Genomic DNA, 27,600 nt, shown 5'->3' on the forward strand with positions numbered 1-27,600 from the left:
CACAGACTTATGATGCTGCCACTTATTTAACGTGTTTCACTATAATGTTTTGACTATTTATTTATCTTGTCTGGTCATTTCCTGACTTAACAATTTAGCTCTGTACGAACATATTACTGGTTTAACCTTTGGCTTTCAATTTGGAAACCTTGTAAGAATTGCATGTATTAACGTAAGTCTGAAGAACAACTTTACTCATACTCATACTCATGTGTGATCTCGCCATGTTTGGTATCTGAGATCTAGCCATGAGTGGGAATTGTGATCTCGCGATGTCTGGGAATTGTGATCTCACCATGTGTGGGATCTGTGATCTAGCCATTTGTCAGATCTGTGATGTCACCATGTCTGGAATCTGTGATCTCGCCATGTGTGGGATCAGTGACCTAGTCATGTGTGGGATCTGTGATCTAGCCATATGTGGGATCTGTGATCTTGCCATGTTTGGGATCTGTGATCTAGCCAATAGTGGGATCCTTGACCTTGCCACGCGTGGGATCCTTGACTTTGCCATGGGTGGGATCTGTGACCTTGCCATGTGTGGGATCCTTGACCTTGCCATGTGTGGGACCCTTGACCTTGCCATGTATGGGATCTGTGACCTAGCCAAGTGTGGGATCCTTGACCTTGCCATGCGTGGGATCCTTGACTTTGCCATGGGTGGGATCTGTGACCTTGCCATGTGTGGGATCCTTGACCTTGCCATGTGTGGGACCCTTGACCTTGCCATGTGTGGGATCTGTGACCTTGCCATGTGTGGGATCCTTGACCTTGCCATGTGTGGGACCCTTGACCTTGCCATGCGTGGGATCTGTGACCTAGCCAAGTGCGGGATCCTTGACCTTGCCATGTGTGGGATCTGTGACCTTGCCATGTGTGGGATCCTTGACCTTGCCATGTGTGGGACCCTTGACCTTGCCATGCGTGGGAATTGTGACCTAGCCAAGCGCGGGATCCTTGACCTTGCCATGTGTGGGATCCTTGACCTAGCTATGGCTAGGATGGGCTTGACCCAACGAGTGATCCTGTTAGCCACCAGGCTACCAATTGCCCAAAGTACACACTAACAAAGGATCTGATGGTTACAAAGTGGATCCTTGATCACGCATCAACAGCTTGATTGCCTGGCCAAGTCTTCACTTTTAACTGCTTCTACCTGGAATATTCTTGATTGCAGAATAAGGCATTTGCTCACACCACTATGGTGTAAAAGATAAAAAAAAACCATGTTTTTCAAAAAAAGCAGCTGTTTACTTCATGATATTATTATTCACATTCATTTCAATCACTTCATATATGCATACCATTTACAAATAGCTTATTTTTGTTGAATAAATATTTTATGTACAGATGTGTATGCATAAATATCCACCTTCCGTGACTCCAGTCGAGTATCACTGAACATTGCACATGCCTTTCTGTACAACCAGACACTGTACGTCCATCTTTACTCACAAACAAAAATCAACAACAACAACCTGAAGTGTCCTTGCAAACTCTGACAAGAAAATACATCCACTCGTCATGAATTCAAAATCCCACTGCAGAACCTCCATGTGCCCCTGTAGAACTATGTAGATATGTCTCCAGGATGTCTCCAGGATGTCTCCAGGCCCAAGGTTTCATATTTCGGCAGAGGCCCCTCTAATAAGTAACTGTATTTATTTTTTGTACAATTATTGAAATTATCACAAACATGACAGAACAATTTTCGGTACAACATAGAATCCTTGAATAAAGAAGCTTGAATAGAACGCAAACACAAAATGGTTTGAGGTTGACTCAGTCGCCATCATTAAATTTAGATAATATTTATCAACTGTGGAGCAACATCTTCTAAACACCTATAATCAACTGTGCGTAACAAGGTCCATCATCTACCTGACAAATCTATACTAAATGTGGTTTCATTCTGAAAGACAGTCATGGTCACTGGTCCTGCCATCACTCACACTAGGACATTTGTTGACATGCTAAAATGGCAAGGTTTGGATATGCCTCTCTAGACATGGCGAAGAAACACACATTACTCATGTCTCTCATCACAAGTGGGAGTCGGTATATGAACCTGTTGCATACAGTACTATGTTGAAGCATCGATAAGTAGGAACATGCATACCTGCTTAACATAACCAATTCCATTATTGCAGTTTCAGTAACTAACTACTGGGTAATCACAAAATGTGTTTATTTATCAGTCCACTTCAAAGACCCTAACAGATGAGTAAACATTATCTAGTCCATACGAGTCAGATACAGAGAGACCTGTTTATAATGGACCAGCTCGCAAAACCCACTGTTCATGCTAATATCCAACTTCAACATTTTGTATTTTCAATGTTAGCAGCATGTTAAGTTACTCAATAAAAGAGGTGAAAAGATCCACAAAAGCAGCTAGCTATGAAACACTATCACTGAATGTTACGTTATTGTGAACATGTTTCCTAACATCACCTCAACACAAATGCAAAAAAACACATGAAAATAATTCAAATGTAATGTCCATATCAAGATGTAAAGGGTGAGCAAGAAAATTGTTATTAAAATAACTTTCCATACAATCATACACATGGATGTGGGCCCCTTTCAAATGATCCGATCAGGTATACAGCAATACAAAGCAGCAACCAATCTCGTTAAAATCTGATCTTAGCGTAATAGCAAGCACCAAGATCAGATCTTAGTGTACTAGCAAGCACCAAGATCAGATCTTAGCATAATAGCAAGCACCAAGATCAGATCTTAGTGTACTAGCAAGCACCAACATCTGATCTTAGCATAATAGCAAGCACCAACATCTGATCTTAGCGTAATATCAAGCACCAAGATCAGATCTTAGCATAAAACCAAGCACCAAGATCTGATTTTTATGAGATTGAAAAGAAACAGCAGGTGCTTGTGACAAAGGATTGGAGGATGTTCCGATACGAACACACATACACACAGGTCGTATTACGTCCTATAATCAACTTACGACCAGGAATGTTTACTAACAGGAATATTATTCTCTAGAGGCAGGAACATGTAATACATCTACACTACTGGTTCATGTGTTCTAACAATGGTAAGCCTGTCAACAGTTCACACACAGCAGATATACACAGGACAAAGGGCAGACAACTCCACAACAGCCAGGCATGACATGGAGGACTGGACCATTCTGGAAGGAAGCATGATGATTTCTGCCAAAATGCCATTATTATAATTCATGAAATTCTTCTTTATTGCCCCTTTTGTTTGCTTTTCAATATTATAATATTGCTGAAGAGCAAGCTGATGTAACATTGGAGCTGACTGATCATTTTCAGTATCACAATTTGTCATTTTCTGTAGGGAATCCCTAATTAAAGTATTGTGTAGATGTAAGTTCTAGTACAGTGATTATTTAATAAAGCCTCCTCAATTCTAGACTTGAGAGAAGTCCCAGGTGACTATCACTGACTGCATGAAATGGGCAGGGCATCTACTCAAGTCAGCAGATTCAATATACAACAGCATAGCAGCTATTATGCAACATTCTAAAGAAGTCAGCGATACATGTTACGCAACAACTGCTCACTTAAGTAATACATTAACATTTATACTGAAGGAGTCAGAAGACTTTTTCAATAATCTGTATACCAGCTCGGACTCATGAGTTGAGGTTTGATCTTGGAACACTATTTTAATCGCATCATGTCAAGTCAACATCGATAGCAACAAACATATGTATTGTGCTGACAGATCAAGGATCATAACTGAGTCAAATCTTTGTTCTAACCCATGACAAGCAGATCCTTGCACTGCTAAGGGACCCAACTCTGCACAGTGAGTTACAGCTCCTTAGACCACTTGGCCACCTGTGCCCCTTGCGTTGTTGAAAGAGACTACAGAATCAAAATGATGTGACAGGATGGTGGATATCACAGTTCAGAAAGTAGCATGGCTGTGATTTACTGATAACAAAACAATACAGACAATCAAGGCCAAGAACACACCTTTCTTCATAAATCAGTAATATTAAGGCTACATAGAAAATGATATATTAAAATAAACAAAAGCAAAAACTGATGCAAAAGAAATTCTAGACTTTCAGAAGCAAAGTGAATGTGAACTAAATCCACTTCTGACTATACTACTCAACCTTTGATAGAGATACTGGGATATGCCATTCTAATTAAACATACACTTGACACATGAAATTCAGCCTTGTGCATCATGGAGAGATAAAACATCCCTATCAAAAGTGGAGCAGTATACATACATATTTACTTGCTGTCTCTATATATCTTGCATCAACAAGTTTGTTATTTGAATTTCTGCATCAATAATGTCCTAAGAGAGACTGTTTAGCCTATTATGACTGAAATTATGATGGACATTTGAAGATGTACATAATTTCACCATTATAGATAGGTAGAAAATCAAAACAAATTTCTATACACTGTACATTGTTTAAGAAAACAAAGAAAGCAGAAACACTTAAAACATCAATGATAAAACCTGATGATTTCTATGAGAAAAAAGAACCCAAAGTCACTGTAGCTCACCTATATTGTTCGGAATCATCTTGAAAAAATAAAACTTGTGGTTCATCACATGAAAGGCTATAACAGGATAAAAAATAAAGTGTCATATATGTTGAGTTTTACACACATTACATGTCAATCCACACACCCAAAACATTCAGAAATGGCTAAGAAATATGCACAGTACTTATATCTAAAAGAGAAACACTTGTTATAATATTGAACATCTGATCCTCTTTCTGTGTATGGCTGCTGTGAATACTGTGTTGGAAGCTGTCTGCTAAATTTCAGCATTAAATGTGTTAAAGGCCCTGTGGTTTCAAACTGCTGAAAAAGTACAAGTTTATTACAGACAATGTGCAGTACATACTTGTGAGCTAACAAATACATGCATGGGCCATCTGGTCTGACAGTTCCACAATACACATTCTAGTCCTAAGCCTTTAACCATTGCAGCAAACTGCCCCAGCATTAAACATCTTGAAGGTCTGAACTAGTATAGGTGGCATAGTCATCAGCTTTCAGTACTCCACTAATATATACCATATGTGTATAGTGCGCACCCCCTCTAGCGGATTCCGTATTTGGAATTCTTTCATTTATTTTTTAATAGTATGCGCCGAAAAAAACTACTCTGTACCCCTTCAGTAAATTCCGGTAAACGAATGGGTGATAAGAAATTTGGTCAGTATAAATTTGAAATTTGAGAAAAAAAAATCACCAGACATGTTGATTTACTGTTTAAATTGTATAATATGTTCTGCTAGGCATTGTTTTACATGCAGGGATTAAGATTACCTTGTGTATTCATTGTCATTGTATTGTCATTGTATTGTCATTGAAACAAGAAACCATACATCTCCATTGTGGCCATAGAAGAAGTGAGTTGGTGAGAGGTTTAACGCTGCCTTGACCAGTATCAGATTAAACTAAGGGAAAAGTCCAAGTTATATATGCCTTAGACATTTACCACTTTGGGGTTTCTGCTGGCACTGGTATGTTGATACCAAACCAAGGATAATAAATAGGGCTAATCGAGGGTTCAAACTCAAGCTTATCAGGTCTTCCGTCCACAAAGTAGTCGTAGCATTATGACTATCGTAACTCCTACACATAGACTTATGACAGTCATAGCGCTACAAACTCTTTGTGAAACAGGCCACAGATCCTTGGAAGGTTAAGGGGTGCACAGTGAATTGCAGTGTCAAAGACCACTGTCAACCCATACTTCCACTGAAATAGAAGTCAGTCCTGTATGTCCCATACACAGTATCCTACATCACACATGCCATCAAAACATTTGAAAAATATCTGTCAACGCCTAGTTGACGGTACACATGCTTTGCAAATGCTGGAATCAACCAAAATTTTGACAGCAGTTGCCATGTTGTTCATGAATCGGTTGTCAATTTTGTTACGCGATTTTGACTGGACTACCCATAGACTCGTTAGTCCAGCCCAAACCAAAATTTAACTCAAATAATTCCATCCTTGTTCGGCAAGGGTGGAAACTGGACTTTTATAGTCAGTTCACTCCTTGCTTCAGGAAGATGCCTACATGCATGCACTAGCCTACGCATCTCAATATGGAAGAATTGTATTGCTGTATTAAGATACACATGCATTTCCTAATACAATGTGATTATATTTCTTTCAACTAAAACAAAACCAGCCAACACGCTTCCAATATTTTGAGGCCTACTTGTATTCATATATTGGCACCAGAGAGCTTCAATCCCACCCCAGGTGCGGTAACAGTGTAATATATTGGTCATGGTTCTACAACACTGTACCACACAGAAAGGGATAGATAAATAAATACCAGTTCATATGACCTTTGATAAAATGTACAACACAGAGAGTGAATGAAAGACGAATACATGAATATGACCTTTGTATAGATGTCACCTTGTTGTCTTCACACTAATACTACTTAGACAACTTGGGACAGCTGGCGGTGTTTGACGTGTGTGTGCAGAGAGAGTGAAAGCTGCATTCCTAGGTACCACAGCAGTAGCTTGGTGCATGATTTGGCTATCTAGAAGTCATGTTCATCGAGACCACAACAAAGCTTCATCACAGAGTATCTGTGACACAGTGATAGCTTTTCCTAGGAACATGGGTTGGCTATTTAGTAGCCATGTTCCCAGGTACCACAATAGCTTCACTACAGAGTAGCTATAATACAGTGATAGCTTGATCTAGATTCATTGCTTGGGTAATTAGTAGCCATGTTCCCAGGTACCACAATGGCTTCACTACAGAGTAGCTATAATACAGTGATAGCTTGATCTAGATTCATTGCTTGGGTAATTAGTAGCCATGTTCCCAGGTACCACAATGGCTTCACTACAGAGTAGCTATAATACAGTGATAGCTTGACCTAGACACATTGCTTGGGTAATTAGTAGCCATGTTCCCAGGTACCACAATGGCTTCGCTACAGAGTAGCTATAATACAGTGTTAGCTTGACCTAGATACATTGCTGGGGTAATTAGTAGCCATGTTCCCGGGAACCACAGCATGGCTTCACTACAGAGTAGCTATAATACAGTGATAGCTTGATCTAGGTACATTGCTGGGGTAATTATTAGGCATGTTCCCAGGAACCACAGCATGGCTTCACTACAGAGTAGCTATAATACAGTGATAGCTTGATCTAGGTACATTGCTGGGGTAATTAGTAGCCATGTTCCTGGGAACCACAGTCCAGTGTGAATGACACTCACAAGAAAGACATGCCCACAATCTCATACCATCACACATCAAATCCACACAACAGCAGTTTGGCTGAAGCATCTCCTGTAGTGACTACACACCATGCTTCAGCTATTACAGACTAGTTTGTTGATCTCACAATGTTCCAGGAACATCATGACACCTTCAATATCACACATGAACATCAGACTCTCTTCCTGTGGGACTGTGATGACGTAGAAATTATCAACTACACCTTCAACAATCATCATCATCATCATCAAAGAAGTGCTCCTGGAAGACATCCGTCTTAAAACAACTGTGTAAGGTAATACCAGTTGTCCAGCAACTGCCGTCACCTCCTTCCCAACAACCAGAAAGCATCATGGTTTTCACAGCCAAGAAGTGACCTGACAGAAATCTTCAAACAGCCATCATCATTCCACAGTCCCTTCTACTTACAACACACCAGTCTGAAGAACCAACATCACATATGACATCAGCCATCCGAAACTTCAACTAAAATCTGACATCACTGAGATTTCTTCCGAAATCTGAGGTCTTCCACACACCTTCCACACGACCACACATACACACACCCTCACATGACTCTCATCAACTCTTGTCTCCCTCTCTCCACTTGTCCTCATCCTCCTTCTTGGCCTCGGGGCGGAGCTGGTTCCTCATCCCACCCAGGACCTTAGAGGTGGCCTCTGAGGCGATGATGACTGGCTGCACAATGGTGGGCGGGATCTGACGGAGCACGCCCCCCACCACCCCTGTCAGCCCTTTCTGTTCCTGCTCCTCTGTTGCCGCCCGCACCAGGTTCTGGGCTGTGTCCGAGATACCCTGGATGAAACAACATCACACAGCATCATTACTGAACTCCATACGTGAAGATCACAGGTAGAATAGGTCTTAAGCAACCCATGCTTGCCGTAGAATGCGACTTTGCTTGTCATAAGAGGCAACTAACGGGATCAGTCAGTCAGGCTCCCTTACTTGGTTGATGCATACCATCGTATCCCAATTGGGTGGATCAATGCTCATTTTGTCAATCACTGGATTGTCTGGTCCAGACATGATTATTTACAGACTGTCATCATATAGCTGGAATATTGCTGAGTGCGGCAATATTTATCAATATCTTTGTTCTAGATCAAATGACAATGACTATAAAATCAGGCTTCCAGCAAGCAGACTAGTCGTGTCCTGTCTCTATAGCATAAGAGTAACATGTAGAAAGTGTACAATATTACTTTTATTGCTTCATCTTTTATGACTTCAAATCTGCATATTATGTCTTAAGAAGATGTTGAAAATAACTGTCTTTCCTGTCAAAATTGCTTTAATTATATCAACATAATTACAAATAACTGTTTATGTGATTCTGTGATTAACTAACCTACCTCTCTTATGACAATGTAGGCATTGGTCATTCCTTCTCTCATGTCTGATGGCTGACCACGGCGGACATGTTGCTTTGGGCGTCGTGTGCCAGCCTTGCGAACACTTGGCCCCGGGGACAACATGTCGTAGGTTAACTCGGCCACATACTGGAGTACAGAGGGAATCGGAATGCACATTTCAATAAAACAAGCAGACACCAGACATTATTTCTTACCCCACTAATAAATACAAAGTAGACACAATTTTGGATAACAACTTCTTTAACTACTGTATAGGCGACGTTTCGGTATAGATTCTTATTCTGTTGTCAAGCAAGACATTTCGGTATAGATCCTTATACCGTTGTCATGCAAGACGTTTCGGTACAGATCCTTATACTGTTGTCAAGCAAGACGTTTCAGTATAGATCCCTATACCGTTGTCAAGCTTCACGTTTCGGTATAAATTCTTATACCGTTGTCAAGCAAGAAGTTTCGGTATAGGTCCTTATACCGTTGTCAAGCAAGAATTTGTCAATACATAAAATGTATATAAAAACACATGTCAATAAATTTCATTATTCCCAACTGATCATGGTTTCAATAGATCACTTCAAGATTACATGCTGTTTCAGTTTCTAGTTTGACAACTGACTAGGGTTAGGATCAAGAAATCTGTACATCATTCAGTAGTACAATCTCATTAAAATCAGATCTTAGTTCTCGCTACTGCTAAACAAAGATCTGAGGACCCCCCATTATGGTCCACGTCAGACAGACCTTGCACGAACTTTGACCTACCAATGGAATGACCAATCAGAAGGCAGCTTTCTCGTGCTTTACGGCACAAATTTCAGATAGGCGACTACACTTCGAAACATATTTTGACAAATTCACAATTACAAATTTGAAACCTGAACAAAAAAACATTCTGGAATTGCTAATAGATGGTCTGTAAGGTTTCAGTCGTCAAACCCGTAACTATCGTTCGGAATACCCCATGTTAAAGTTTTCGAGATTGCATGATTAGAAATCACATTCCGACTGTCACTTTCATAATCTGGTAAGCAATGCACTGATTGATCGGATGAAAGGTTAACAGTTAACAGTTAACCTGTAATGGGATGTCTTCACATCTTTGTTTAGCGGTACCGAGAACTAAGGTCTGATTTTAATTGATCAGTAGTATAGACGATGGGGATTCTGGACCACCCTCCCTGGGCCAGACCAAGCCTAACAATGCTAAGCAGTTCCTAAAATTTGCTTAGCAAAATATAGCATGGATCGTCATCACATAATTCGTATAAACTTAAGATCCCCATGGATGCATTGTTAGGGCCCAGGGTCGGTTGTCCAGAATCCCTATCGTCTATACTACTCAATCTTATTCATGGTTTAGGGGAACACCTATTCCGCGTGCTTTAAAGGGTGACAGTCATCTGCAGTTGCCTGATAGTAAACACATACAGCTGGACACTAGAGCAACTTGTACCCACTACAACAAATCAGGTCCCTCATTGTTATCACATTTGACTAATGTTAAAGTCTGATGCTGTACATATATAATGTGATTATACCACCTACATGATCATAATTGTACCAACTGAACTGAATAAGAAAAAAACCAAAAAACAAAAAACAAAAACAAAAACAAACGTGTCCCCACCTGAATGGACTGCACCAGTTTGTTGGTGAGCTCCAGCAATGCCATGGCCGTGGACGTGGTGAAGGAACTTGCCCCTCGCTGGATCCCACGGACGATGCGGCCATCTTTGCGATACTGCTCCACCGGCAGCCAGAACAGATCCCTCACGCCATGCACTGGAGGTGAGACACATAGAGTGCATGAGTACTGCTTGTTGCTCACTGCTCTCAAGTAGTGTCGCATCAATCTGGGAATTTAGTCACTTGAGTGAAGCCAGTGTCGAGTGAACTTATGACTCACCTATCTGCACAAAGGAGTACAGCGGCCCCCACCCCAGGACGTAGCTATTCTACCAATACACAGTGATAGGACTCACCTATCTGCACAAAGGAGTACATCGGCCCCACTCCCTCCGGACGTAGCTATTCTACCAATACACAGTGTCATGACTCACCTACCTGCACAAAGGAGTACATCGGTCCCCACCCCAGGACACAGTTGTTCTACCAATACACAGTGTCATGACTCACCTATCTGCACAAAGGAGTACATCGGCCCCACTCCCCCCCAGGACGTAGCTGTTCTACCAATACACAGTGATAGGACTCACCTATCTGCACAAAGGAGTACATCGGTCCCCACCCCAGGACGTAGCTGTTCTACCAATACACAGTGTCATGACTCACCTATCTGCACAGAGGAGTACATCATCCCCACTCCCCCCCCGGACGTAGCTGTTCTACCAATACACAGTGTCACGACTCACCTATCTGCACAAAGGAGTACATTGGCCCCACTCCCCCCAGGATGCTGGGCAGCTGTGTCTTCTTGATGTCATTCAGCCACTCACTCACAGCATACTTGGCCAGTTTGTCCATGCCCAGCAAGCTGCACAGAGAAGTTCAAGTTACTAACCCGTGTCTACTTGCACAAAGTCATCTTAGTGCTTAGACAGTAGCAACTCCCATACTTTAACATAGACTTACAATAGTTGCAGCCCTGAGTTCACTATGTGCTAGTGGACACGGCTGAAGAGAGAAGCAAATTTAAGTAACTGACCTGTATCCATTTGCACAAATGTCTTTTTGCGCTTTGAGTCGTAATTCACATACTTCAACATAGGCTTACGATAGTCGCAGCGCTAAGATCGCCATGTGTAAGTGGACCCGGATCAGGATACATGGGCTACCTGGACCCTATGAGAATTCAACCCAGGGACCAACCAGTAGCTATTGCCAGTTGGAATAATATGTGTCAGAAAATACTTGGAAAAAACAACAACCTGGGTTACAACTGGTCTTAAGCAGCCCAAGCTTGTAGTAAGACATGACTAACTGGATTGGTGGTCAGACTCGCTGACCTTGTTGATACATGTCATAATATACCAATTGCATAGAAATGACAGGAAAGATATTGTGGCATAAGCAAAAAGCCACAATACACACACACGTGCACACACACACACACACACACACACACACACACACACACACACACACACACACACACACACACACACACACACACACACACACACACACACACACACACACACACACACACACACACACACGGTCAATTTGAAGCTGTGATAAAGTTAGAATATTGCTGACTGAGGCAACAACATTCACTCACTAATCCTGATTTGAAACAACACTTGGCTAACCTACATGGGACCAAGAAACAACATATTCCGTTAGTCTGGTTTGTTTGGGGACTACAATTACATTGCTCAGAACATAAATTCAGGATAGTAATAAGTAAGAGATTTACAAAGTGTCTTTGTACCGGTAATTGAAACTTCATATTTAATGATAATCTTCAAATAAATTTTGCTTACCCATGCTTGTAGTTGAGACGCTTCAGTTTGAGCTCGGACGAATTCAGTTGCGCAAGGCCAACCAACAATCCAGCAAATGTTCCCTGTTTAAAAAAAAAATTTACCGTTAGAATTGTAGGCAGGAGTTTTCTCTATACAAGATTGATTGACATGCATGTTATACAAACAGGTAGAAAATGACAAAAAGGTGCCTTAAAGGGCCCCTCTCACCTGCTCCATGTCAACTCTCTTGCCATGGTAGTCCAACCGTATTGGCACATCTGGTGAAAATATGAAAGACCTGGAACAGGAAGGTGACAACTACAAAACCAGCCTCAAACATCAAGCATGTAAATACAGTCTGAGATGGAAACAATCAATTTTGTGAAACGAATAAAAAAAAAAAATTCTTTTCTGATAAACTTTCGGGTACCCCAGTATCCCACAGTCAGTCAATTCTAGATGCATTAAAGTTGCACACAACAAGAAATCAGCTGTAACAAAGTCAAATTAGTTTGAAATGCTGATAAACTTTTACTTTCATGTGAATGGTAATCCTAATAATCTCTCTACATCTCAAGTAAACTACAGGTTAATGAATTTGTTGATGACTAGAGCCTGTTGAGTCCTACTAACTTGAAGAAGACCGGCTGAGACCCATGGTCCGATCCCGTGGATGATGATGTGCTCTCTGTCAGCTCCTGGTTTAGCCCAGCATTAGACTCCAGGTTCATCTCATCGAACATGATGAGCAGGTCCTGTTGGTCCTGCTCCGACTCCTCCTCAGGGCTCAGATTGACGGCCATCACGGGGGCGGGGGGAGCAGGGGGGGTGGAGGAGGAGGCGGTGCCTGGCTTAGGGCTCCCCACTGGACTCTCGGGGACAGGCACGGACTTGCTGTGAGGGGAGGGTGCACTCCCCCCGGACAGATCAATGAAGAACTTCCTCAAGAAGAACAGTGCATCCTGTGGGTAAATCATTGACTGAGTGAATAGGGTTCCGAACTGTGTACTGTAGAGACTATTATTTATATATTTAGTTGAGCTAATTTGGTTTTCAGGAGCCATATTTTTGTGATTTAACCTATTTAGCTCCGGTAACAAAATTATATACAAAATAAATGTGATTTAAACCATCATTATTATATTTAATATCGGAGAAACATTGGCTATGGAGGCCTTTTTTCACACATTTTTGTGATTTCAAATTTCCGTGTTTAATCCATCCTTTCTGACTACAACGATCCAGTGACATACTGGCATGTTGCCTGCTTGTTGTGTTAGTGAGTGTACTAGCTGGTGCTCACCTGGTCAATGTTGAGTCTGAGGGGGAGGAGGGACACCCGCAGGGCACACTCCTGCTGGATGGGGGACGACTCCGGCCGGGTGTGGAGAGCCTTGACCACCAGCTGAAGCACACGGACACAGAAACACGATGCCTCAGAGGTAGAATCACAATAACACAGCATGACAATGAGGACAAATATTTGCGGAGACCTCTATTAATGGCCGTCTTCACTGACTTCACTTCCTGTATATATCCTTTCCATGTCCAAAACATATTTAAAAAATGTAATGATTTTTCAGGTTTCAAACAGCCAGTATGCTTTCCTGGTCTTAAGACACAATTCTGCCTATTTATGTATAACTTTTGAAAATATTAATTTCATGATGTCTAAATACAATCTGGTTGTCCTCTTGAAATATCCCAGCTATGCTAAGAAATATTTCCCATGAATGTTCATAGACTCAGCACTTGCCACATCTCCAGTCAACTACTCATCACACAGGTTGACGCTCCACCTACCATATTGGCATGTGTTTGTTTGGGCATGTTCTCGGAGGTGTACTGGTAGAGGAACTTGTTGATCTGGGACGTTGCCAGGCGGTCTCGGACTTCGAACTCGGCAATGATGAGGACCTGTCTGGAGGCTTGCCTCGTGTGAACTGGGTAGACCTCGTGTTGACATCGTACCTGGGGAAACAACCATCCTTCACGTAATGAAATGTACTCGGAGGCAACTAAGTACCAAGGATGTAATGCATTATCATAACAGTTCTCAATCAGTCACTGCATCTGTGCGAGATGATAATAATAATCTTAAAAACATGTCTGCTTGTAAAGTGCATAACTCCACACGCAATGAATGCTCAAAGCTGAATTATCATTACCCCAGTCAATGGATCTGCTCCCTGGGGAGTATATAACCAAGCTGCCTGTGAGGCGCTTGAAGGTTAACACATCTCATCCTACCGGGTACCCACTGACTGCTTTGTGAACAGAGGCATATTTTGAACAATTGTCACATCAGTATTAACCATTATAATGGTAAAGGGTTAACATGGCTGATATTCAATAATAGAAATTACCAAGAAAAACTCTTCTTAACCTTATGTGTGACGTATAAGGGGAGTTGTGACTGTCTCAGTGTTAAGACAGCTGTCACCAGGGCCAGGAGAAAAACTGGCTTCAGGGTGACATGTTCATAATCCTTCTCTTATAAGTGGTCATACTCCTCTGAAGTCAGATGATGTAAGATGACATTCGAGTCCCAAGTAGGTTAACGAAACTGGGACGATTGGTCCACCAACTTATGCGAAAGAATTAGAGCCTGGAATTCTGCAACCATGGAGATCTTTAAGCCAGTCATAGCGGCAATAACAGAGTTGATTGCCACGAGATATGTAGACAGTGTGGAACCTTTAAGTTTTTGGAAAGGCCTTAGGTGCTGCAAATACCCGGCATTGTGTTAGGGAGAAGCCGTGGTCGGAGTCGAGATGTCACGTACCAGACACTACCCTTCGAAAGCTTTCCATTTATGGTCATACAAGGCCTTGGAAGAGGTGCGATGAGCTTCAGAGATGGTCTTGGCTACTCTTGTTGAATAACCCTTGGCTACAAGTGACTTTTGGAGATGAACCATACACCGAGATGGAGGGTGTCTGGCAATGGGCGCAGTAGGTGGGAATGAGGCTGGAGGAGGAGATCTTGTCTGTGATCACATTCTTAATTCCCTGAATGTGTATAGCTTGAACTTGAAAGTCTACCAGTTCATAGAATTGGATCATCATTCGTAGCTATGAGGATATCGTCAATCCAATCTTGTTGATGTACCACAGAACTGATGTACTGATGGATTGATCCATCAGTCAGGATGCTTGTAGGATCTCTGCACAATATGTCATGGCTAACACTACCGCTTGCGTTCAAAGTTGTTGACGCAGAAATTCTGGTCATCTATACACCAACGCCCTGCCATATGTGTGGCGGCATTTCCAAAAACAGTTGCAGGCGTGCAGGAAAGAATCTGAGACAGCATCGTCCTCTACTGAGAGTCAAGTGACAATAGCTAGTGACGGTTGTTTGACGAAAGGAGCCATGGGATGTACGGTTGATAAATGTCGATTTACAGTTTCATAATTCACCATGTTCTGAATCCCTATATTTAGAACGCCCTATATTTATCAACTGTGCATTTCTGGCACTTGGGTAAATCATTCTTGAAAGTTCCTACCGAAAATGGAGCACATTGGAACCAAAGATGAGCAGGTTGGCAGAGGCCACGTCAATCACAGCACACCATATGCGGATTGTAGGAGGAAAAGGTACGACAACATTCTCTACAAGCCGGGCACTTGTCTTCATCTGTTCCCACGTAACTCCACAAAATGATGTAGTTGGAGGAGAAAGCTCACAAAAAGCCCCAAATGTATTCTCTATGTTCACACACTTCTCCACACTGGGGTGGTAAGAAATGGAATATGTCAGGTGAGGTCAGGTCATTAGCTTGTTATAGGTTGCTATGCACAGGATTACAATGCATGACTCATTTGTTTAAGGAGTGACCATGGGGATGTTGGGTGTGTTCGGGTGTTATGTTTTTTTAAGCTGGAACTTTGTTCTAGGACGTTTCAACCACAAGATTGAAAGGTGTAAGATAGGATAAGTTTAAACATTTGGTCAAATCCATGAAAGATTAATGCCACACTCTGCAATATTCCAGCCACATGACAGTGGCCTGTAAATAATCAAGTCTGGAGCAGACAATCCAGTGATCGATATTATGAGAAACGACCCATGACATTGGGTTACAAGGACACGCAATCAACCCAGTAACCAAGCCTTATCACCTGATCTAAGGGGTCGCCTCGTACGACCAGCATAGGTTGCTGAGGACCTATGTTAACCTGGCATCCCCACAGTCCGTCAACACTGAATGTTTGTTGGTGCTGCAGGAACCCACCTTGGTCAGCTGCAGCTCCATGAGTGTGTTGAGATCTCGCTGCGGCCCTCCTCGGGAGTGCCAGCTGGCAGGATGTCTGCTGGGCTTCTTCACGGCGCCGCCTACACCATGGCCCGGCAATCTGTGGCAACATCCGAGCATCAGTACAAACATTCACCCTCATACTTTACAGCCAAAATTTTGTTTCAAGCAATTTGATTTAACTGGAATCAGGTGAAACAAATGCTTAAAAGCATTCATACATTCATTATTACTTGTTTGTATTATTGCTGTCTATTGTTGACAAATATCAGCTCACCTTGGGTATTTAATATAACAGGAATCAGATGAATCAAAATTAGTTAATTTCAAGATTAGTAGTTTATATGATTGCTGTTTTGGAATTTTTAGAAGTTAAGTAAGTAATAGTAAAGACAGAATATTCTATGGATGACAACTTCTTCATTCTTTTACATACGGATCTATACCGAAATGTTCCATAATAATAATAAGTTGTCATCCATAATACATCTTGTCTTTACTATTTATATCATGGCTTTCTATTTGATGACAGAAACCAGCCTACCTTGGGTGCTTGGGTGATGAAGATGCACTCGAAATGTCTGAAATAGGAAAAGAAAAGTCAAAACAGGGACACCTCTGAACCAGGAAGCCCCACTGTAGATATTGGTGGTGGTGGTGGGGGGGGGAGGTGTGTGTGTGTGTGCTGCCCTGGAGTTCCCACACTAGGTCAGGAGGACACCCCCACACCCCACAGGGAGACAAACATGAGGTGCTGGGGACATATTCTGCACCAGGGTCTTGTTCCACAAAGCAATCTTAGCACTATGATTATCGTAAGTAAAGCCAATGTTAAAGTATTGGAGTTATGACCATCTTAGCACTAAGGTCCCTTTGTAGACCAGGGCCCACTTGCACAAAGCGATCTTAGCACTACAACTATTGTAAGCCTATGTTAAAGTATGGGAGTTACGATCATCTTAGCTCTAAGATCGCTTTGTGCAAGTGGGCCCAGGTCACAGATCCCAAAAGAGTCATTTAAAGTGGTAGCACCCATTCAAACCGAACTCGATGTTAAAAGAGTGAACAGTTATGACAGGCAATTGTTGGAGAGTTGAACCCTTGTTACTTAAAGTAATATTGTTTTTCAGATTAGGTACAAAATCTCTCGTGCACAGACTCCGGCCTCACCTGCTCTCTCCCCCGAGAAGTCCATGCCCCCATACATGTACCACACCAGGGTGAGCTCCTTCAGGGTGTAGCGGTACTCTGCGTGGGGGAAGTGTTCCGGGGGCTTCAGCTGGTCCGTCTTCCCCAGGGGCTGACTGAAGTAGTTGTCCTTGATACAGACAGGACCCTTGGTCAGCACACGTACCACTGGCTGACCGTCACGTGGCTGGAAACAATACCATAGTTACACACATAGTATCGGGAACAAGTCACGCTGGATTTTTGCGGCCTTGATACAGACAGGACCCTTGGTCAGCACACGTACCACTGGCTGACCGTCACACGGCTGGAAACAATACCATAGTTACACACATAGTACCGGGAACAAGTCATGCTGGATGATTGCGTCCCTGATACAGACAGGACCCTTGGTCAGCACACGTACCACTGGCTGACTGTCAAGTGGCTGGAGACAATACCATAGTTACACACATACTATCGGTAACAAGCGATGCTGAATTATTGTTGGACTATCATAATTTCATGTCAAAACAGACTTCATACAGATATATGTCACCCTAAACCAAGGCTTTTGAAGCTATTGAAGCCTATATTTGTACATTTTCATTGCCAAACTCTATTGTTTACACACATACACACACTCACTCACTCTCTATTTTGTGTTTTATTTTATGTTTCATTTCCTCAAAAAAATGTAGGCAAGTCACGCTCAATAACTTTTCAAGCTGAAATGTAGCCTGATAATGCGTGATAGACATCCAGTTACAAATTATTATCGTGCACTGGTATCAAGTTAAAAGGAATCAACCACCCGAAAACTACATGAAACGCCTTGCATGATAAAGGTGGTGAAGGTTCCTCATCCACTGAGGACTTCCTCTACTGGTCCATCAGAGTAGTCTCCCTTGAACCACCATGCTACCAAGCTTATTCAATCATGGTCATAATAGTCTCCCATGATTTAATTTTCATCTTGAAAATATAAGATAATGCTGAAGTGCCTCATTGGTTTTTTTAAAAAGAACATTTGTACTTTTTGTTATTATTGATACATTCCCAACTCATAACTCCTTAACTTACCGCTATCCCCCAGCCTGGGTCATCGATGATACAGAATTCCTCATCATCGCTCAGCTTCTCGGTGCGGTCAGACAGGGTGCTACTGGTCACAGACTCGGCACTGGTTGAGATGACGATCGGCCTCAGCCCGGCTGGAGGGACCTGACCTTGACCTTGGGTCTGAGTATTTGGCAGGAAGAAAACTTGAGTCTTGTTGTCTGAACCTTGTCTTTCAGGAGATTCTGGAAAAGTAGCATTTTTTTTGTAATAAAAGAAAGTGTGTAATTATTTTACTGGAGGAGAAGCACTTTCAGAAAAGTCATTCAAATAAATTAAATAGCATCCATAATGTGCACAGTAGGCAATAGGCACTCACCAGTACATTCAGCATTGCATTCACCTGTACATTCAGCATTGCATTCACCTGTACATTCAGCATGGCACCTATCTGTACATTCAACATGACACTCACCTGCATATTCAGCATGGCATTCACCTGTGCATTCAGCATGACATTCACCTGTACATTCAGCATTGCATTCACCTGTACATTCAGCATCACATTCATCTGTACATTCAGCATTGCATTCACCTGTACATTTAGCATGGCACCCACCTGTACATTCAGCATGACACTTATCTGTACATTCAACATGACACTCACCTGTACATTCAGCATGACAATCACCTGTACATTCAGCATAAAACTCACCTGTACATTCAGCATGGCACCTTTCTGTACATTCTGCATGACACCGACCTATTTATTCAACATGAAACCCACCTGTATATTCAGCATGGCATTCACCTGTACATTCAGCATCGCATTCATCTGTACAGTCAGCATGCCACCTTTCTGTACATTCAGCATGATACTCACCTGTACATTCAACATGACACCAACCTATTTATTCAACATGACACCCACCTGTATATTCAGCATGCCATTCACCTGTACATTCAGCATGGCACCCACCTGTACATTAAGCATGGCATTCACCTGTACATTCGGCATAACATTCACCTGTACATTCAGCATGGCACCCACCTGTACATTCAACATGACACTCACCTGTACATTCAGCATGGCATTCACCTGTACATTTAGCATGGCACCCACCTGTACATTCAACATAGCACCTATCTGTACATTCAACAGGACACCCACCTGAGCTGGATGAGGAGGCTTCAGACTCCTGCATGGCGTCCACCATCATGGTGCTGACATGCTCCAAGCGGGACTCCGACATCTGGTAGCTTTCCGGGACTGTCTCAGGTACAAGTGAAGACTCCCGGGACTGAAAAAGAGACACAATTTTCTGACCAACCAATCCTGTTAGTCGCTTCTGAAGACAAGCATGAGTTGCTGAAGACCGATTCTAACCCAGATCTTCACGGGGACTAAACATTTCAGACAAATGTTGCAGTAATATAGTGATACAAATCAACAGCCAGGGGTACCTTATACTTGTGACCTGTTGAAAAACATACAACCCTCCTTTCTGAGCAAAATGGTTAACTTGCCAAACACTTCTTAAAATCATGGCCAAGCATTTTAACTGTTAATGGGTGGGTCACTTTACTCTTACAATTCAAATTAGTCTGCAGGTCTTGGAGGGAGTGGTACTGCGAGTTTACTGACCGGGATGCTGAGTTTACTGACCGGGTTGCCGAGTTTACTGACCTGGTTGCTGGACACAAGGTAAGCCTCCTCCAGAGGTGGGCTGTCGGCAGGGAAGAGGTCACCGTCATCGGCAAAGTAGCGTATCAACTCTGTCAGGGCTTTACACGAGTCGGCACACGTGCGGATGTTCACACGATTGGTGGATATTCTCAGGTCAGTCTTGGGAAACTTCTGTATAATATATGATCCAGGATCATTGTAATACTGGCAGACTTACACAACATTTTAAAATGGAAATTTTACAGTAATTTGTATATTTACATACATATCCTATCTCACACTATGCATTTCTCCTTCTTTTGATTGTGGTGTGGAAACGCCCTAGAACAAATTTCCCAGCTTCTAAAAACACTTTGCTCGAACACATCTCAGCATTACCATAGTCACCACCCAAACAAATGGTTCACGCAGTGTTATCCAGTACACCTTGACTACCTCTGCCACACCATTCTCTTTCTTAGAGTGAAGGCTAATGTAGGCTATAGTGTGTGAGGTGTAAATAAACAATTTATTGTAAAATTTCCACATTTTTAAATTTATCCTGTCTCACACTTCGCATTTATCCCATGGCTTGATGGTAACAATGATACCCTAGCCGGTATTTGACGACAGCTGAGAGATATACACAAGGAAGCGTGTTCTAAACAGTGCTTCAATCACCAGATTGTTAGATCGTCTAGTGTTGTAAAGACAGGAAGTCGTGAGTGGGTAACAAAGACTGTAACAAGTGTAGGAAACCCTTTACGGGAATGAGTGAATAGGGTTTAACGCCGCCTTTAACAGTATTCCAGTTATATCGCGGCGTGTCAGCTTAATGTGGGAGGAAAGCCCGAAGTGATGCAGGTTTCAAATGATTACCACTTCGGTGAAACCCACAAGCACGGTTATGTGCTGACAAACCTAGAAACATAATCGGGGCGAACCGGGATTTGAACCCACAACCATAGGTTTCTGGCGTGCCCAAGGGACGCAACTCTGCACAGGGAATTGTGGCGCCTAAGATGACTGGGCCACCCGTGCCCCCTGATCAACAAAATGCTTCTGGCATTTGTATAGGTAGTTCCAAAAGGCTTCCTACGACAACTGGGAACATTGTGAGCAGCGGTGAGCCGGTTTACAAAGCCCATGGCAATCACAACAAAGATCATGTCGATTGGTTTATGAATAAGTACATTTGCATTTTTTACAGGCTGGGCATTGTTTATCCTTATCAGTATTGTGCCGTAATGTTGGTAAGATGGAAGAGGAAAAAAGATCAATTCTCTACCACTGAAAACATGTTCCTATATATTGGCGATGAGAGAGAATGATGTGGCTGGGGTAGTCAGGTGATCAAGCCAGGTAGAGTCAAGGCACACGGGATTACAGTGTGTGACTCATTTGTTTGGGTAGTTACTATGGTGATGCGGGAATGTGTTCGGGCGAAGTGTTTTTAGCAGCTGGAAACTTTGTTTTGGGGCCTTCCACACCAAGATTGAAAGAAGGAGAAATGCATAGTGTGAGATAGGATAAGTTTAAAAATGATATATATATATTCAAAGTATTAGGTAATATAACACAGAACATGTTAAGCTCAAAATGTCAGCGCTGAAAGGTGAGTTTGTACATTTGGGGATTAGGCCAATATAAATCATCCATCATATAGCCATCCTATCTGTCTGCCTCTCAATCTCAGTCTCAATTCACTGTAATCTGAGGTGTTGTCAAATTTGGTTTCGGTACAGCTTTGAATTAATTTTGAAAAAACGCCACACACCTGATTTTCCAGACCTAACTACACACCAATCTACTACTGTAGATACACCAGCCTAGCAGCGGTTCCTACCTGGTCCTTGCCATCGCTGGTCCTCAAAGACAGCTCAAACCTCTCAAGGTCCGCTACACACACATAGTCTGTAACACAACGCAGAACTCTCAACACTACGTACCATAGGGACCTGGGAACAGTTCACAGAGGGATCTTAGTGTTACGATTGTCATAAGTCAATGTTACAGTATGGGAGGTGTGATTGTCTTAGGGCTAAGATTGGTTTGTGGAACGATGTCCTGGGCATGCATCACAAAGTGATCCTAGTGCTACGAAAAATCTTAACTCCCATACGTTAACATACACTTACCACCGTCGTAGCACCACAATCGCTTTGTGAAACAGGCCCATGTAGTCATACATAGAGCCTTTAATACTAAGGAATACAATGATTTTATATGCATTTAATTGAAACCAATAATCTAGACACAATCATAAAATGAAATCAAAATCATTAAAATATATTCTTATAAGCAACCATTGTACCAGTTATTGGCTAGAAACATTAAAGGATACAACGATAAATATCTGAAAAAAACCCAACATTATTAACATGTAGTCTCTGATCACCGGAAACTCCCAGTGAAGTGAACAATGTCTTCTCTGTCAGATGTCCATACATGGATCTTACTGTACAAATAGTATATATTTTGTACTTTAAATCAGAATTCAAAAATGGAAACAATAATCAGGTCCATAATTGTTTTGTTATTTTGACCCATGCAAAATTGTTAAGCATAACATTAAAGTGTGTATCTTTATCAGCACCTTAAAATGGGCAACCGCCTCTGTAGTCTAGTGGACATAGCTTCTGCCTGGGGAGCAGAAGGTCGGTAGTTCGATCACTGGCTGTGTCACACCAAAAGAAGATGATGGTACTTGTTGTTACCATGCCTGTTGTTTGGCATTAATGTGCACCCACGCTGCTACACAAGTTTAGTAATTCTGAACATGATGTTAAACCCAACTTCAGCTCACCTCACCTCTACTATTGGCACTCTGGGTTGTCATCTTCCTGAGGCAAGGGCGTTAACTGACTATAGAAGTCTAGTTTTCACCCTTGCTGGAACTAGACTGGAATTCCAGAGTTACATTTGGCTGGACTAATGAGTCCTATGCATAATTCTATCAAAATTGTGTAACGAACTAGACATCCAGTTCATACACAACATGGATTTCTAAGTGCCAAGTGATTTGCAAGGCATGTGTACCACCAGCTGGGGGTCGACACATATTTTGCAAATCTTTTCATGTTTTTGATCAAGGTGCTCGATCATCAGATCAGATTGTCTTGGCTGGACACCACCATTTTGTTCTAAGCAAATGCAAGTGATATGAAAGATAGCATCTGATTGGAATTTTATAGCCAGTAAACGCCCTTGCCTCGGGAATACGTCTGGTTGTGTTGAAGTACAAGTTTTCACTGTATGCGTGTCTTACCTCTTCTAAGATTCACCTCCATGTAGTTCTTGTTGGACAGAAATAGAGCAGCATCATCAAGGTGAAACCTGTAGGGCAACAAGAACATGAGTAAAGTCATGCACAGGTCCACACGGGTCCACATAGGTACACACATGTCCACACAGAACCATACAGGTCCACACAGAACCATACAGGTCCACACAGGTCCACATAGGTCCTCACATGTCCACACAGAACCATACAGGTCCACACACAACCACACAGGTCCACACAGGTCCACACAGGTCTACATAGGTCATCACAGGTCCTCACAGGTCCTCACAGGTCCTCACATGTCCACACAAGTCCTCACAAGTCCAAACAGAACCATACAGGTCCACACAGAAACAGTTTCCATTTAACTGAGAAGGGTTGCAGTGAAAGTTTTACCTGAGAAAGGTCATAGTGAAATTGTTAGCTGAGAAGGGTTGAAGTGAAATTTTTAGCTGAGAAGGGTTGAAGTGAAAGTTTGATCTGGGAAGGCTTGAAGTGAAAGTTTGACGTGAGAAGGGTTGCAGTGAAAGTTTGATCTGGGAAGGCTTGAAGTGAAAGTTTGACGTGAGAAGGGTTGCAGTGACATTTTTACCTGAGTAGGGTAGTTGGAGATTGGGCTACAATGTTGCTGGATATACTGAAGGTTTCTGCTGTCAACATGGCACGCTGAGCAAGATGAACAGGTCTGGAAAGCAAATATTATGCAAGTAATCTCACACAAATAGCAAATATATGTACCCTGCTTTTATTCCTGAGACCAACATTAGTTTATTTTCTTGCTTCACTGATTAGCCTACCTTCAAAGTTGGTCTGGCCTTAACATCCTGTAGAGTTATATCATAACAGTGATATATAGAGTATCTTGTGTCTTTTCATATCAAATATATCAACATGAGTTCATAAATGTTTAAACCTTTGTGGCTTGCCTAGGAGCTTTAACACTTGGCTCTTGGCATCAGTGAATTTTTGTGCAATCATATGGACTATTATTAGCAGAACTGACTCGACCAGACAGAATTTTACTAGACTGGGGCTTCGGACTGGTGTCTAAAGTCGCAGACCGTAACCAGCTTCTGTGGCAGAGAGATAAGTGATATCATTTCATTGTGACGTCATGGTACCCAATGACATTACAATGATGTGCAAAGCATTGTGATGCAATTCATTGAAGTGAATTCTCCAAGAAGATATTGCTTCATCTCACCCAAGCTGTATCTCCTGTGGAAGCCAGATTTGGATGATAAATATATATTTAATAAATACCAAGCATAAACGATGTTCAAGAGGTGAAAGGATAACATCAGTGCATTGGCCACAACAGAAGCTGGTGTACATGTGTGTTCGTGGGGTAGGGCATCCTCTGTATCTCCAGGGCTTACATTTCGGTAAAACCTACACTTACCCCTTGACCCATTCCCATGCTTCTCGCCATCTAAAATTACCCCTGCCCTTGATTTTCATTAACATTTTACCGACCAATCAAGATCAAGATATGGAAAAAGGAAATGGGTAGGGGAGGTTACTCTTATTGCCTAGAAACCAAAGCCACTGCCAGTTTTCCTATGTTGAATTTCTCGCAAACTCTATCATAATCAATGGGACTGGCCACCCTGTTGTTGATATGGCCAACCTAAAACAGAAGCTGGTTTGTAACTCTCGTAATGATTGGTCCATTAGACTAAGTAGCGTAGCAAATCAAATTGGCTAATGAAAATCAAGGGCAGGTAATTTGAGATCACAGGAACCACAGGAATGGATTCAGGGGTTTGAGTAGGTTTAGCGAAATGCGAGCCCTGGAGATATGAAGGATGGTGTGGGCAGGCAGTCAGTATCTAGCAATCGCAAGAAAGGTTTCAGTGCAGCCATGCCAAGTGAGGGACTGACTCTGGAATAATGGGAGCAAGATGTCAGTGTCAACTTGAGAACTATGTACATCATAAGACCACACAAGATAATGAGTCACTGGATGTCAAATTCCAGAGGATTGACAGATCAAAGTGTATCAAATTTAAAAGTGAAAGAGTTCAAAAGAATTTAAGTTACGTCGGCAGAATTTCAGCCATGTTGTGACTCAAATTCAAGAAATGAAAAAAGGGTTTGCACTGATCTGGAAAGCGAGTGGAAAGCAATAAGTTAAAATCATTACTCTGTGACCAAGTCATCTTCATCTTGGAATGGTCTGTATGTACACACAAACATAATATTACCATTACTGCTGATATAAAGACTCCAGCACGACAATTGGTTAAATACATCACAACAAAAGATCTTGTAAAAACATGGTTCAATCAATTTGGTAACGCTGAAGCTTCAGCGAGTGAGGAAGTGAATATGCGCAGAGCTACAGATAAACAGCGTAAAATATCCCCCAAAATATTCAAAACCCAATTACTTTTAATTTACTTGCGTACAGAAACACATGCATTCAATGAAAAACTCAAATGTATAAAAACAGCTCATGTAAATACCCAATGAGGCTTTTTCAGCATGCGTACAAAGGATCTAATTTCCAAAAAACACAACTACGAGATAATTTACTTTCCGAGTCAAGCCTTTATATTTAAAACAGTTATATACATCCAAAACATTATTTCATTTTTTTTAAATCTTAAAATGTTCTCAAATTTTGGGAAAAACCCAATAGAGTGATCATGGTGATGTATAGATGAGTGAAAAAATATTAGTTTCCCAATGAAAAATGTAATAACCGAATCAAATTAGGGTGAAAACTCATTTGCTCAAAAACTTATCTGGAGCTCTGGTATGCTTTATACTGATTGAGCAACTTCAGCAATATGAAGGATGTGGACACCAAGAATGGGCTTCACACATTTTTGCTAGATGTGGAACTGAACCCTGTCTCTTTGTTACCAAGGATCATTTTAAACAGAAAGCTGACCCACCACCCACTGAAGCATAAAGGAGTAAAAAACAACAACACAATAATATACACTCACCGACAAAGAAATGCGAATACCATACATGTTGTTTAATATATGACGAATTACTCATATTCAAGGGACATTAGATTAGTTTCATGCACAAACGACACACTGGTATGTTATGTGAACAGACGCTTATGAACGCATCACATGTGACGCCAAAGATAAATGACTTGAGATGCACCATTTGTCTTGTACAAGATTAGCGTGTAAAGTTTGGAAATCACGTGCATAAGAATAAAGACACTTAACTGATTGTCAGTTTGTTATTAAGTGGTACACATTGGAAACATCTCTTCTTATTGTACATGCTTCTCTATATGTTTTTATGGTTTGGGTTTCTTTTGGCGGTGAGTATATATATATATATATATATATATATATATATATAAAAATATTTAAAAAAAAGATGTATGAGATTAAGACTGATATCCTTAAACACCTCACAGCATTACAGATGAAAAGCCTAATCATAATGGAAGATTTTGAACATCCTCCGAGAGGAAGCCAGTGTAATTCCTTGTCATTGCTAAAAGTCACAGCGACATGCCGAGTACCAGCATACAGACATGCAGGAACTGGAAGAATCTAACAAATAAGGACGACACTCACACCAGACAATACCTGTGACTGCAAGTAGTGAAACATGAAGGACTGAGTGACTTTAGTTATAGCACTGACCTGTAGTCTACAGCACAACTCCATAGATGAACGTGCAGCTCCGTGATGACCTTGGGCTCCATGTAACCCAGGATAGGGTAGTCCTTCACATCCAGGAAGTCCAGACACTGTCAACACAGGGGCATGTCACTCACAGTACTATAGGGGAACACAGAGGGCATGTCACTCACAGTACTGTAGGGGAACACAGGGGCACATCACTCACAGTACTATAGGGGAACACAGAGGGCATGTCACTCACAGTACTATAGGGGAACACAGAGGGCATGTCACTCACAGTACTGTAGGGAAACACAGAGGGCATGTCACTCACAGTACTGTAGGGGAACACAGAGGGCATGTCACTCACAGTACTATAGGGGAACACAGAGGGCATGTCACTCACAGTACTGTAGGGAAACACAGGGGGCATGTCACTAACAGTACTGTAGGGGAACACAGAGGGCATGTCACTCACAGTACTGTAGGGAAACACAGAGG

General features: G+C 41.9%; 1 protein-coding gene across 1 annotated transcript in view; it reads right to left on the reverse strand.

The window, feature by feature from the left end:
* Positions 1-1,249: 1,249 nt before the first annotated feature.
* The window catches only part of LOC139442749 (autophagy-related protein 2 homolog A-like), a 73,490-nt gene continuing 47,139 nt past the window's right edge, over positions 1,250-27,600 (reverse strand). The window contains exons 25-44 of the mRNA XM_071223634.1: positions 27,121-27,227; positions 25,644-25,676; positions 24,090-24,182; positions 23,483-23,550; positions 22,061-22,128; positions 20,236-20,406; positions 19,720-19,849; positions 18,573-18,793; positions 17,493-17,697; positions 16,867-16,903; positions 16,302-16,422; positions 13,865-14,032; positions 13,365-13,466; positions 12,695-13,023; positions 12,290-12,359; positions 12,080-12,162; positions 11,006-11,127; positions 10,261-10,415; positions 8,616-8,762; positions 1,250-8,055 (exon numbers count right to left, since the gene is read on the reverse strand). Of these exons, the coding sequence (XP_071079735.1) occupies positions 7,822-8,055; positions 8,616-8,762; positions 10,261-10,415; positions 11,006-11,127; positions 12,080-12,162; positions 12,290-12,359; positions 12,695-13,023; positions 13,365-13,466; positions 13,865-14,032; positions 16,302-16,422; positions 16,867-16,903; positions 17,493-17,697; positions 18,573-18,793; positions 19,720-19,849; positions 20,236-20,406; positions 22,061-22,128; positions 23,483-23,550; positions 24,090-24,182; positions 25,644-25,676; positions 27,121-27,227 (2,664 nt within the window). The 3' untranslated portion in view covers positions 1,250-7,821. The remainder of the gene's footprint in view (positions 8,056-8,615; positions 8,763-10,260; positions 10,416-11,005; positions 11,128-12,079; positions 12,163-12,289; positions 12,360-12,694; positions 13,024-13,364; positions 13,467-13,864; positions 14,033-16,301; positions 16,423-16,866; positions 16,904-17,492; positions 17,698-18,572; positions 18,794-19,719; positions 19,850-20,235; positions 20,407-22,060; positions 22,129-23,482; positions 23,551-24,089; positions 24,183-25,643; positions 25,677-27,120; positions 27,228-27,600) is intronic.

The sequence above is a fragment of the Haliotis cracherodii genome, unplaced genomic scaffold, assembly GCF_022045235.1.
Source record: "Haliotis cracherodii isolate W230 unplaced genomic scaffold, xgHalCrac1.p SCAF_5, whole genome shotgun sequence".
NCBI classification, from domain to species: Eukaryota; Metazoa; Mollusca; class Gastropoda; order Lepetellida; family Haliotidae; genus Haliotis; species Haliotis cracherodii.